Below are 14,104 nucleotides of genomic sequence, written 5' to 3'. Positions count from 1 at the left end.
TTCACATGTCTCTAAATGACAAACACACTGTCTATTAGGAGTGAAATGCTTTCAGCTTTGCAGCTAGAGTAATATTCTTTCCTCTTTGTGATCACAAGTGGTGCTATGTTTATGTATGCTTAGACATCTCCTGCTAAATGAATATTAGACATTACAGAAAGCCTGACAAAAGGAAATTTGAATAGTAGCATAGGCCTAGAGTATGACTCAAAAGTACATAAACTGGAGTCACTCCATAAAGAAGAGATCAGTTTAAATCTTACACATATGTCTTGTGGTCCCATAGTGGAAGGAAGAGTGAAGTATAAATATACTTACAGAAATAATCCATCAACATTTAATCAGTTTTTTTGTAGGAGAGGTCACCCTCTAGTAGAAAAGAAAAGAAAAACTCAAATGTTTAGCAGAGCAAACTCAAAATTGGGAGAAATAACAAAATTCCATCTTGATGTCATATAAAACACCCAGAATCAGATTAGGAACCAGATCTGGGCAGCAGAAAGCTGAACACCCAGTAAAGAATTTGGTACTCTTAACTTGGCATACTCCTTAATTAGAGCATACGTAACAAGCAAAGAACAAGAGCAAATGATGGGACACAAGACACAAGAAGAATAGGCATCACGTTCTTTGTACAGAGTTGTTTTTCCTGCTGTCACACTTGTTTTCTTTGGCACTAGCTTTCCTGTGTCAACCTTTTGTACTGGATGCAAGATTAGATTAGAAATAAGAATCCCTGAATTATGCACTGAGTTCAGAGACAGGAAAATGAGAAATTAAAGCACTTCCTATCACAAAATGAAAACACTAAAAGCATTGGTGCATAGGTACATTCAAGTAAGTTTTTAGGGTGTTTTTTTTGCTAGCCAAAGCTAACTGCTGCTGTTTTTCTTATAGATTCTTTTCAACTTTAAAGGACACTTGCTATACTGATTTTAATTTGCTTGCATTTTCTTCACAGCTGTGATTATAAATCTCAAATATTTGTTTGAATGGAGTTTAATGTTCTCAGTTATCAGGGCCTTTCCTGATCATATGATGTTTTTGAAAATTCTATGCTAAATGAGATGTTTGCACTAGCTCACAGGTCTGCAACCCGCGGCTCCGGAGCCACATGCGGCTCTTTCAGCCGTCTCCTGTGGCTCCCAGTCCTCTGCCATGTGCAGTCAAAAAAAAAAAGTGGGACTAAAAAAGTTCAACCAATCAATTCAAATATGCAGGGTAGGTGCATATCTCGCCTTGGCTCCACTCTTCAGTCAAACCCTGTTCTGTGCATGTGTGCATGAATGCGCATGCGCACATATTTTTTGCGGCTCCCAGTTTTTCATTTTGTGAGGGAACCGGTTCCGAGTGGCTCTTTCACTGTTTGAGGTTGCTGACCCCTGCACTAGTTCAACTTAGGCAGCCACAATATAATGTTTGAGTTCTGGGTGATGGAAAGGGCTGGAAGCTTGTCACTAGAGTTGTTAGCCACATTATCATCTTTATGCTAGAGGTGAAAAGGTGAAAAGAAAAAAATACATTAATGAAGAAAATGCAATTACATTCAGAGAATGGCAAAAATGATAATGGATGCTACAAGAATGCAAACAAAGTTTTCAAGGTTTGAAGATAGAAATAGCATAGTTGATAAACTCAATTTGTCTTTTCCATAAAATGCAAAAAGGAAGGACAGATAAAGACATCTATGGGAACAATGGAAGTGGGGAGGCTTAATTATTTATATCCCTTTTTCCATCTAGCTGGATCAGCTAGAGACACATTTTCTAAACTTTGACTTTCTAACACTAAAGATCAGGGATTACAAAAGGCTGAACTCACCTGTGCTTCTATGGAGTATGAAGGCTGAATGCATTTACATGCTATGTTTGATCGCTATATCAGGATTAAGAATATTTTTCAGTAAAAATGACACCACTTCATACTTTCATTTGATGATGAGTATTCTATTTATTTGCTTACTTAATTATAAATGACAGTGGATGTATTGACATTTTAGAATTTAATGGTTCTCCAGAAATTGAGATTTAGTCAATATTTAAGAGCATCAAATATGATAGTGACATGCAACATCTATCAGTATGCAACATAACTTGAAAAGAAAAGAAAATTAACACATTCAGAGTGGTGGGCAATCTTGGATGGATTCAAATGGCAGATCCATCAAATGAGAGATCCATCCTCAGTGACTGATGAGAAGAATTAATGGGCATCATGAGATGGAATGTAAAAACTTTGACTGGACAGGGGCTGAGGAGGGTATTAAGTTTAGGTTAGTAAGTTGGAGGAAATGAGCGTGTTGGAAGATGATTGAACAGAGCATGATGGCCTGTGACTGGATAATATTATATGAAAAGTAAGTACAAATATGTGTCTGTCTTTTAAGTGGAGAATGTGTGTAATGGTGGGGAATCTGAAAGAGAGACAAAACATCCATCTTTTGTTTTGGAAGTGTGAAAGAGAAAAATAATTTTTGGAGAAACCCTCATGGAGGTAGAACTGTGAATTAAAGGGAATAGTATTGTTAGTTTGAAAGTCAGACATCACTTTTCCATCATTCTCAGATTCTAGGGCAAATTGTTTATCTTTTTCCCTCACCAATTTTTTTTTAATATATCTGGGTATTTTTCTGCAGCAGTCATTTTGTGATGGACCAAGTAAGCTTGCTAGATGGACTTTCCATGTCACAAGAAGTGGACATTCTATTTCATTAAAGTAATAAAAACCATTTTTAACACTTTTCATGTAAAATTCAAATTGCAATTATTTTCTAAATTTTAAAATGTAAAGCAATTGAACATAAAACCTGATATTTTTTATTGACTAACATTGCTAAAACTGTAGGGAAAGGCCATCACATCTTAAAATGAATTACTGGGATGAAATTAGCTTTAAGAATAGAAGGAACCTGCAAGGACATCATGATGGGGCAGGTCATTTTTTGTAGGCTTCTGGAGAAGCTACGTATGATAAGCATAAAAACTAATGAATATATGTCATTCTTCTTAAGATCAAATAAACAAATTATTTGATATGACTCTCAGCTCTGAAAAAGAATTAGGGAAAGTGCTGTTGTCATAAAAAAATAATGTACTTTGGCATCTAAGACTTTGAGAGACAAGATTTGTTGTGGCCCTACCATATTGATGGCATTTTACATACATCAGCAAAATTACCAGATTTGCTGTCAAAAATGGTTCATACATGTTGAAATCATGGAAGAAAGGGAGATAACACATGAGGAAAATCCATGTCTATTTAACTTCATCTTACCCTGCACCTTTTAATGGCATAAAAATTTCCAGAAGTGTATCTCCTGTTATTTACTTGGAGGAAATATATATTTAAAAGAACAGCAACATTTCTTTGATAGGGAAGAAGACATCACATATTTCAATTCCCAGTAATAACATTTTAGCAGTATAAATATATTACATATAGGCATCTGCCTTTATATTGCTCAGATATATAATTCACTAGAATTAATGTTAAAGTAATTAAAATGTGCTCCCAAAGGGAGCATTTAACAAAACAAATTGTTTCCAGAGAACAAGTGGGAACTTAAACAATTGCTAATGTCTCTTTGCTTGGCGTCCTTACAGTCATGCTGTTTTTCGACGCCAAACAATATCCCAACTGCAATACTCATGTGGCTCCAGTTGGATACCTGGATGAAGCACCTGACACAGTTAAGCCTGTGAAGGAGAGAGGGGACCATGTTAGATTTGCTGCAATAATTCCCTCCCTTCCATATCTTGCTATATTGTAGATTGTGTCTTAACTTACCTGTGTAACTTTGTATCCCTCCATCCCTGAGTGCTGGCGAAGATGTTGCCTCGCAAAGGAGGCAACCATGCCCACATGTGCCTGCTATGACATCAGCAGTATGCTGAAGCCTGCCTGGAACAGTGATCTCATGAAGGATATGCAGAACTACTCTGGCAACTGCTGTTGAGATTGCAGGGTTCTTTCTTCTAAATGCAAAGTATTTGATGTGCCATGATCCCTTTGCCTTTTGAAAGAAGTCTGCTGGCAGTAGGCCATTTTAGTCACAGCTTTGCTTCTCACTGACTAAATCAGTGACTAAGCTGAGAATCTCAAGTCTCAGATTCTTGTGAGCACTTTGACCATATCTGGATGTCTAGCGCAGAACAAAATGTATCCAGAAACATGAAATTCCATTATGATATCCATACATATAGAGGGAGGCGGTGGCTCAGTGAGTTAGGGCGCAGAGCTTGTCGATCAGAAGGTTGGCAGTTTGGCAGGTCAAATCCTGAGTGCCGCATAGTGCCTGTTACTCGTCCCAGCTTCTGCCAACCTAGCAGTTCGAAAGCATGTAAAAATGCAAGTAGAAAAATAGGGACCACTACGGTGGGAAGGTAACAGCGTTCCGTGCACCTTTGGAGTCTAGTCATGCTGGCCACATGACCACGGAGACGTCCTCGGACAAGCGCTGGCTCTTCGGCTTTGAAATGGAGATGAGCACCGGCCCCTAGAGTTGGAAACGACTAGCACGCATGTGCAGGGGAACCTTTACCTTTACCTTACATATAAATAATCCCTGAGGACTGAGGCTGAATAGGCAGTCAAAGTATGAGCTATAATCCGTCATTCAGGTGGTGCCATTCTGTCTTCAGACTCTTTTCTTAGCATGAAAACCTCTCAAACACTGACATTGTCTGGCTACTGGCTACTGCTAATTTTAATTTCTTTCTGTCTCTGTTTTCTGTCCATGGACTTTTTTCCAAAAGGCAAAGGGCTCATGGCACATCATATTCCATGCATTTAGAAGAAAGAACCCTGCAATCTCAACAGCAGTTGCCAGGGTGCTTCTGCTTAGTCCTCCATGGGATTACTGTTCCAGGTAGGCTTCAGCAACTGGAACCCTAAGAGGCATTGCCCTTACAGCTTTATTGATGGAGCAATTTCCAATACAATTCCAGGGAATTGTTTGGTATGTAAGTCTTTTTTTTTCAAGATCCACTTTTCTTGAGCTACAATATGCTTTTGCCATGTATGTCATTGTGTTTTTGTTAATAATGGATGAGGCACAGAAGCTTTTTGAGGCACAGAAATGAAATAGATATTTCTGCCAGGATCCTGATCCTGGATTGGAATATGTAATGGGAAGAATTAAAATTAGGAAGATAAATAAAGCATAGTGAGTCTTGCCAGGAAATGATCTGCGATCATAGGACCTGGTCCCTTGACTGACAAAGAGCAATGAACCAAAAAGGATGGTTGGTTGGGCCATGCAGAGGTCTACTGTCCATGCAGTATTCTGATAAATTAAGTTATGCAAACTATGGATTAATATCCCTCCTGCCCTCCCACCCATTTATCAAATGTCCTCCTTTTGAGCTTCAGCAGGGGCATGTTGGTCTAAGTTCATAAAAAAGTGCTATCACTATTGAGTTGTCTTGAGGGACGACAGCGAGACAGCGGCACGGTTCCAAAAAACAACGTTTATTTGGTCAGAGGTCCCGGGCAAAACAAAGCCGGGAATCTCTCGTATTTATAGTAAACAGGGATAACAACAACAACACTCAAGAACCAATAAACAGGCAAGAATCTCCCGCCAGACTAGGACACCCAATAAGCAGGAGACCGGCTGAAGGTAGGCGCGGCTGAGGCGGCTTGTTGCCGGGGCCAGCTGGCAGCTTTGACAGCTCCGGCCGAGCTGCGCATGCGCGGTTCTCTGGAGTTTGACAGCTGTCAGTGTACTGCGCATGCGCGGCAGTTTGACAGCTGTCAGAGTCAGCCGGTTTGACAGCTGTCAGTGCACTGCGCATGCGCAGCAGTTTGACAGCTGTCAGAATCAGCCGCTCGCCGCGTGTGTGGGGGGGGGAATGCCGCGGCAGCCTTTTGACGGCTGTCAACGGCTGCCGGGGATCCCTTATGAGTGTGAGGGGTTGTTTTGTGTCAGAATATATAACACCCCTTCCCCCCTTGCCCCTGGAAGTTTAGGTGGGGTCAGTTCCTCTAGTCCTGCTGCCGGCCCATTCGTAGTCCGCCAAGTACAAGGGAGCCTTCCGCGTTCTGGTGGAGCGACGGAGGTTTGGGCTGGGCTGACTTGTGTAGGGCTGGTCTTCCCTTTCCCCGGTGGGGGGAATTTCGGGGTTGGTAGGTTGGGGGTCGGCGGCGGCGTCAGGAACGAGCGGCAATGGGCTGGGTGGCGTTGATGGTGCTGCTGGGGAAAATACAGTGCCCGGTTGGGCTCGGGAACTGTGGTTCTGCGGTGTGCGCTTCCTCAGTTGGTCAGCATGTCTCCGGATGAGCCTTCCGTCTCCTAGGTCGACGAGGTAGGAGACTGGGCCAGTTTGGTCGGAGATCACGCCTTGCAGCCACTTGTCGCCGACCCCGAAGTTCTTTGCCCAAATGGGCTGGCCGGGAGGAAAGACCTTGGCAGATGGTGCAATGGTTTGTTCGGCGGCCGCCTTGTCGGGATGCAATCAGTCCAGTTTTGTGACTAGGCGGCGCCCCCAACAGAGTTCTGCCGGAGATTTGCCGGTGGTGGTGCATGGTGTGGAGTGCTGGGCCAGGAGGTATTTTGCCAGTCTGCAGTGCCAGTCACCGGAGATGATTTTTCTTAAGGCATCTTTGGTCGCCTTTACCATGGCCTCTGCGAGACCGTTCGAGGAGGGGTGAAAAGGCGCAGAGGTGGCGTGCCTAATCAAGTTGGCCTTGATGAAAACCTGGAAGTCAGTGGAAGTGAATTGGGGGCCGTTGTCAGATACGATGACATCAGGCAACCCGTGGGTGGCAAACACCCTCCTCAAACCCCTAATTGTGGCTGCTGAGGTTGGGCTGGTGACCGGGATGACCTCGAGCCATTTGGAAAAACTATCTACAATTATTAGAAAATTTTGTCCCTGGAACGAGCCGGCGTAATCGACATGGATTCGGGACCAGGGGTTTTTTGTCAACTCCCACTTATGGACAGGGGCGTGAGGGAGCGGTGGCCTGGTCTGTTGGCACATGTTGCAGGTTGCGACAAAGTGTTCGATGTCTGCATCGAGCCCTGGCCACCACAAGTAGCTGCGGGCAAGGGATTTCATCTTGACCACCCCTGGGTGGCCTTCGTGAAGGGAGGCTAAAACTTGTTGCCTGTGTGGGGCGGGTACGATGACCCTGCTGCCCCAAAGGACGCAGCCGAGGTGGGCTGACAGTTCCAAGGCTGAAATTCTGGCCCCGGGGATGTGGATTGCCAGCCGCTTTGGACCCAGGTCAGAACCCTGCCCAGGATTTTGTCGTTGGTGGTTGCTGCAGCTATCTCTTTGGCTGAAACAGGATGGTCAGGCAATTCTTGGATGGCCATGATTTGGCCGGCGGGTGCAGGGTCTGGGTCGAGGTTGGGCAGGGGCAGCCTGCTAAGGCCATCTGCGTGGCCCATTTCCTTGCCTGGTTTATGCTCAATTTTGAAGGAGTATGCTGCTAGGAATGTTGTCCAGCGAAGCATTCTGGGGGATAGAATTTGCGGGGTCAATTTGTCCCAGGTGAAGAGCCCTAGCAGGGGTTTGTAGTCAGTGAAGATTGTAAAGTGGCGGCCGTATAAGTAATCGTGAAATTTCTTCACGCTCGCCACCAGTGCTAGGGCTTCCTTGTCAATTTGCACGTAATTGCGCTCGGCTTTGGACAAGGTCCTGGAGTAATATGCGATGGGCGACTGAGTCCCATCGCTGTGGAGGTGGTTGAGGACAGCGCCTATGCCATAGGGGGAAGCGTCGCAAGCGACACAGAGGGGCATTTTGTCTTTGTAGTGTGTGACGGTGGGCTTGCTAGAAAGAAGTTGTTTTAATTTGTTGAAACTATCTTCGTGGGCTTGAGTCCAGAGCCACTGGGCTCCTTTGTCTAATAGCCTGTGGAGCGGCTCTGCTATGGAGGCTTTGTGGGGGAGGAAAGCATGATAGAAATTTATTAAACCCAAAAAGGCTTGTAATTCAGCCTTATTTTTGGGGGGTGGTGCTGCCCTGATGGCTTTGACCTTAGAATCCGTGGGGTGGATTCCATTAGCGTCAATTTTGTACCCCAGGAATTCCGTAGAAGGAACTCCGATGGAGCACTTTTCTTTTTTTAATTTGAGGCCAGCGGTGTGAAATCTTTGAAGCACCTCTCGCAGCCTGTCAGCTAGTATGTCTTCCGATTCCCCTGCGATGAGCATGTCATCGAAATAGGGGCAGACCCCAGGGATTCCCTTAAGAGTCCGCTCCATGGTTTCCTGGAATATTCCAGGTGCTACAGCTATTCCGAACTGCAGGCGGTTCACTTTGAACGCTCCGCGGTGGGTGACTATAGTTTGGGCATTGGCGGTTCGATCTGAGACTGGCAGCTGCAAGAATGCATGGGCCAGGTCCAATTTGGCAAATATAGTGCCTGCCTTAATAGAAGAAAGCACGTCCCTGACAGCTGGGACTGGGTAGGCGTGGGGGTTTAAAGCCTGATTCAGGGTGGCTTTATAGTCCGCGCAGAGGCGGACCTCCCCATTAGGCTTGACAGGGGTGACTATGGGGCTTTCCCAAGTGCCCCCGTCTGTTGGTTCTATGACTCCCAACCCGATTAGTCTGTCTAGCTCTGCGTCAATCTTGGGTTTGAGGGCGAAGGGGACTTTCCTAGCCTTGATCCTGATGGGCAGGACTTCTGGATTTAATTTTAGGTCAATGGGGGGGCCATTGAATTTCCCCAGCGACCCGTCAAACACGTCTGCGAATTGTTGGCAGACGGCCTGTAAATGGTGAGGCTGGAAGTGGTTCACGCCTAAAATTTTTATCCCTAGGGGCTCGAACCAGTCGAGGCCAATAAGACTGGCTCGTTTTCCTGTTGTGATTTGGGCTGTTAATTCCCCCTGGAAATGTTGATAGCTAATAGGGAGCCTCGTTTCCCCTTTTAATTTGATGGGGGCGCCCTGGAAATCAGCTAGCAGAATTTTTGAGGCGGTAATAGGGAAACGGCGCCTGCATTGGCGCGTGATCCCTTGGAGAGTGTCCCAGGACAGAATGGAGACTGAGGACCCAGAGTCCACCTCCATTTCGCAGGGAATTCCCTGAATCCGGACCTGAATTTTAATTTTGGGGCGGATAAAGCTGGTGGTTAGGGCCCCCTGGTCCGTATTAGTGGTCATGACAGATGACCATAAGGCCTTCCCTGGCAATTTGGGGGAGGGAATATTACCTTCCTGGGCTGCCTCCAGGTCGTGAAGGGTCTCGCGGCCGGTGCTGCGGCAGGCGGAGCGAATGTGGCCAGTTTTGCCGCAGCCATGGCACTTGGCGTTTTGAAATTTGCAAGACGCCCTGGCATGGTTGCCACCGCAGCTGGTGCACTTGGAGCGGTTGGTGGTCTCCCTTTGGCCTCCGGCCGGACGATCTGGCCCTTTGTCTCCCTCCCGGCGAGTTTGGGGGTTGATGGGTCTCAGACGGATGGCGTCCACATCAGTCTTCTGCTCGATTGTTCCTGGGTCGGCACTTCTAGGGCAGTCGTGGTGGACTGACCCCGTGAAGGGATTTCCAGGTGGCAGCGCGTCTTCCCGATGGCTGTCTTCATATGCCATAATTTGTATGGTTAATTCGGCCAGGTCCATCGTCGGCTTTGTGACGAGCTTTTTTTGGAGCTTCAGGTTTCTCAGACCGACGATGACCTGGTCTCTTATGCGGTCCTCGAGGTCCGGGAAACGACAGCGACGGGCCGCTTGTCGGACCGTGGCTATGAATGCCTTGGCCGACTCGCCTGGTCGTTGGTACTGGCGGGCGAAGTTCAAACGGCAGTACAGCTCGGACTGTCTCGGGGCAAAATGACTGTTGAGGCGGTCGACTAGCTTGGCATAGGGCACAGAAGCCACCGGAGCAGGGTCGCAGAGCCCTACGGCGACATTGTAGACCGCCGGGCCGCTGAGGCAAAGGAGCGCTGCGGCTTTGGGGCGATCCTCGACAATGTTGTTGAGGAGGTACCCCTCCACTTGCCCGAGATGTGATTCCCAGCCCTCGGGCTGGGAGACATCAAATTCTCGGACGTGCCCAAGGTTTGCCATGCTGTCAGGTCCACGGGTCTGCTTAGGGTGGTGTGCGTGGAGGGCTCTCCCGACCAGCAAGTGACTTCAGCGGTGTCAGCTGGTGGGACGGCTTCCCTCCTTCACTTGTGGCTTCAGCTAGTGACCTTCAGCTAACAAGCAGACCCGTATCCCACCTTCGTCACCAGGTGAGTTGTCTTGAGGGACGACAGCGAGACAGCGGCACGGTTCCAAAAAACAATGTTTATTTGGGCAGAGGTCCCAGGCAAAACAAAGCTGGGAATCTCTCGTATTTATAGTAAACAGGGATAACAGCAACAACACTCAAGAACCAATAAACAGGCAAGAATCTCCCACCAGACTAGGACACCCAATAAGCAGGAGACCGGCTGAAGGTAGGCGCGGCTGAGGCGGCTTGTTGCCGGGGCCAGCTGGCAGCTTTGACAGCTCCGGCCGAGCTGCGCATGCACGGTTCTCTGGAGTTTGACAGCTGTCAGTGTACTGAGCATGCGCGGCAGTTTGACAGCTGTCAGAGTCGGCCGGTTTGACAGCTGTCAGTGCACTGCGCATGCGCGGCAGTTTGACAGCTGTCAGAATCGGCCGCTCGCCGCGTGTGTGGGGGGGGAATGCCGCGGCAGCCTTTTGACGGCTGTCAACGGCTGCCGGGGATCCCTTATGAGTGTGAGGGGTTGTTTTGTGTCAGAATATATAACACCTATTCTTGAAATATTTTCTGTAGAAAACATGAAATTTTCCATCCAGAACAGAATTCAGGCAGCTTCTGAATTATTAGCAGGAGTGTTTGAGTTTGGAGTTGGAGGCAAAAACTAAAAAGGCTATTTCCCTTAGCGTGGCTTTGCTATTATATGGAATCTGCCCTAAGGGGCTCAGAAACTTCCTCTTTTGTTTGTTTGTGCTTAAGACATGATGACGTATGTTTTTATATGTATTCTAGACCTGCAAACTATCATCACTACCCCTTCCAGCTTCTGTTTCTCATTTCCTGCTTTCCATTATCACATCTCTTGCTTCCCTGCCCTTATTTATACTTCACAGTTGATGGTGGAAGCTGAAGTCACCATCCATCTCTGCTTTAGTCTGTTTTGTCCTCATCAGTGTGGACTTTTCTCTCTGAATAGATCTCTAACCTTTATCCCAGGAAGGCAATGTGTTTTCCTTGCAGGCCTCCTCCCTTTTGTATCCTGTGCTCCAAACAAATGGGTGGGAACAAGAACAAATACAGGTAGTCTTTGACTTATGACCATATCTGAGCTCAAAATTTCTGTTGCCAGTGAGACAGTTGTTAAATGAAATTTGCCCTATTTTATGACCTTTCTTGCCATAGTTGTTAACTGAATCACTACAGTTGTTAATCTGCAACTACTGGAAATATGTGATTAGCATTCTCATTGACTCCATTCCTCATGGGTGTTTTGGTTTTTTTCAGCATTGGGTTTGTATATTCCAAAATTTTTGTCCCATCCCAGGTGGATCACACTTAAGTTGTAACAGGTGGCTGACCTCCTAAGTTCAAACATTTCATTGCAGATTTCTCCAGCCTGTTGTTATCCTATATTTCGAACTGTTGTCTTTGCCAGCTCTCAAAATTCTATTTACAAACATAAATGCAAAGCAAAAGAAGAATAGTCTATGTAGGAAAATATTGTTTAAATGAATGAATGAATGGAATATATTTTTTAATGTTTGCTTTTTTTTTCTTGTTGTTCTATTTAGACATGAAGAGGATTGCCAGGCTGATTTTCCCACTCATTTTTGTGCTGATCTGTGAGGTGAATGGGGCGAAGCGCACCAAACCTCCAAAGAAGCGCCCAACTCCTTCACTCCCTGAGCCAGTTGAACCGACTGAGTTCCCTCCACCTCTGCCCCCGGGACCCCCCTCAGTTTTTCCAGACTGTCCCCGAGAATGCTTCTGCCCCCCAGATTTTCCTTCAGCCATTTACTGTGATAGTCGCAACCTGAGAAAAGTCCCACTCATCCCACCCAGGGCCCAACATGTGTACCTACAAAACAATTTCATTGACAAGCTCTCTGAGGAATCTTTCAAGAATGCAACAGGGCTGCGGTGGATCAGTTTGGACAACAACCGCATTGATTCAGTGGGATCCCAAGTACTACAGAAGTTGGAAAACCTTGTCTTTCTTTACATGGAAAAAAATTTCCTTAAAGAAGTACCCAACAACTTGCCTCCCAGTCTTGAGCAACTTAGGCTGAGTAGAAACCGTATCTCCAAAATCCCTGAAAATGTATTCAGCAAATTAGATCACCTCCTCCTTTTAGATCTTCATCATAATCAATTGGATAATGGAGACTTCAAAAAGAATACTTTCAAGGGGCTCAAGAACCTCATGCAACTCAACCTGGCTCATAACCGGCTAAGTAAGATGCCTCCTGGGGTCCCCAAAGCCATTCACCAGCTCTTTCTTGATAAGAATCAAATTGATAATATCCCCAACAATTACTTCAAAGATTTCTCCAACTTGGCTTTCATCAGGCTTAACTATAATAAACTGTCTGACAAAGGATTGCCTGTGGATACTTTCAACATCACCAATTTGCTGGTTTTGCATTTGGCATACAACAACCTCACCAGTATCCCCTACATCAGCCCCAAGCTGGAGCACCTCTACTTGAATGACAATTCAATTCAAAGTGAGTCGGCAAAAATCTATAACTGGTTTATACCTACAAGAGAACCTGTTTGTCGGGGAGAAGGGGAGTGGGAAGAGGTAGATTATCTCATGGTTCAATATTCATTTAATAATAATAATAATAATAATAATAATAATAATAATAATAATAATAATAATAATAATAATAAGTTGGAAGGTACCTTGGAGGTCATCTAGTCCAACCCCCTGCTCAGGCAGGAAACCCTATACCATTTCAGACAAATGGCTGGCCAGTCTCTTCTTAAAAACTTCCAGTGTTGGAGCATTCACCACTTCTGGAGGCAGGTTGTTCCACTGGTTAATTGTTCTAACCATCGGGAAGTTTCTCCTTAGTTCTAGGTTGCTTCTCTCCTTGACTAGTTTCCATCCATTGCTTCTTGTTCTGCTTTCAGGTGCTTTGGAGAATAGCTTGACTCCCTCTTTTTTGTGGCAGCCCCTGAGATATTGGAACACTGCTATCATGTCACCCCTCACCCTTCTCTTCGTTAAACTACACATACCCAATTCCAGCAACCATTCCCTATATGTTTTAGCCTCCAGTCCCCCAATCATCTTTGTTGCTCTTCTCTGTACCCTTTCTAGAGTCTCGACATCTTTTTTTACATCGTGGTGACCAAAACTGGATTTTAAAAGCTCCAAAATGACTTACTTATACTGATGCTTTCAAGAGAATTTCAGTATTAAATCTTATTCTCCCTTTTTGTTCTTAAGTCATACTCCATGGGATTCCACAAAATTATAAATTTCATCTTGCCCAAAGCTGTAACTTTGACTCTTAGGACAGATTACTGAACAAAACAGGGTGGGTGGGTGGGTGGGGTAGAGAGGAGTCAGACTGAGAGCAAATTGTTCTTTTCCATGCAAATTATACTATTTCCATATAAAAAAAAATCTAGATCTCTCCACATAATAAAAAGGGAAATTATTTTTATGTTTCTTTGATATAGGGAGAGAGAGGAAGGGAGAGGGAAAACTCAGCATTCTTCCATTTACTTTTCTGCTGCTTCTGTCAATCTATAGCTAATAGATTTTGACTTGTAGGACTGACTTGTTTTTCAAAGACTTTTTTCTTTGCAGAGAAAGCACTGCAAATCAAATCAATTTAAATTTTTTTGCACACTGTTTTTACATCAATTTAAATTAATGAGTAACTGTAAAGGAAGTGTGGAGATAAAACATCAATGAGTTTTCACATTTTGTGTTTTTAGATATTTAAACGTGATTTTTTTACTAACATATATTTCCCCTACTTTTGGGTAAAACCTTAATAATTTCATAGATTAGTTTGTATCCTTCAGAATACAACATAGTTATAGAAAAATAAAACATTTCTCCTTCCTGTTCCCAGGAGTATGTTCAGCAGGAGTTCCCAACATCTGTTGCCTTAATTAAAAACATCTACATTTAAGAA

General features: G+C 44.9%; 1 protein-coding gene and 1 long non-coding RNA gene across 3 annotated transcripts in view; both read left to right on the top strand.

The window, feature by feature from the left end:
* LOC310638646 overlaps positions 1 to 14,104 on the top strand; it is a 302,713-nt gene that overhangs the window by 275,277 nt on the left and 13,332 nt on the right. The gene's annotated exons all lie outside the window — the stretch shown is intronic.
* PRELP (proline and arginine rich end leucine rich repeat protein) overlaps positions 1 to 14,104 on the top strand; it is a 43,849-nt gene that overhangs the window by 17,997 nt on the left and 11,748 nt on the right. The window contains exons 1-2 of one of the 2 annotated variants that reach the window (XM_083359871.1): positions 11,144 to 11,246; positions 11,738 to 12,673. In XM_083359871.1, the coding sequence (XP_083215997.1) occupies positions 11,740 to 12,673 (934 nt within the window). In that variant the 5' untranslated portion in view covers positions 11,144 to 11,246; positions 11,738 to 11,739. Of the gene's footprint in view, positions 1 to 11,143; positions 11,247 to 11,737; positions 12,674 to 14,104 lie in introns of those variants that run through there. The other variant, XM_083359870.1, reaches the window with a different exon arrangement.

Source organism: Vipera ursinii (genome assembly GCF_947247035.1).
Source record: "Vipera ursinii genome assembly, chromosome: 3".
NCBI classification, from domain to species: Eukaryota; Metazoa; Chordata; class Lepidosauria; order Squamata; family Viperidae; genus Vipera; species Vipera ursinii.
Note: the sequence above shows the minus strand (reverse complement) of the source record. Positions and strands in the feature narration are given on the sequence as shown.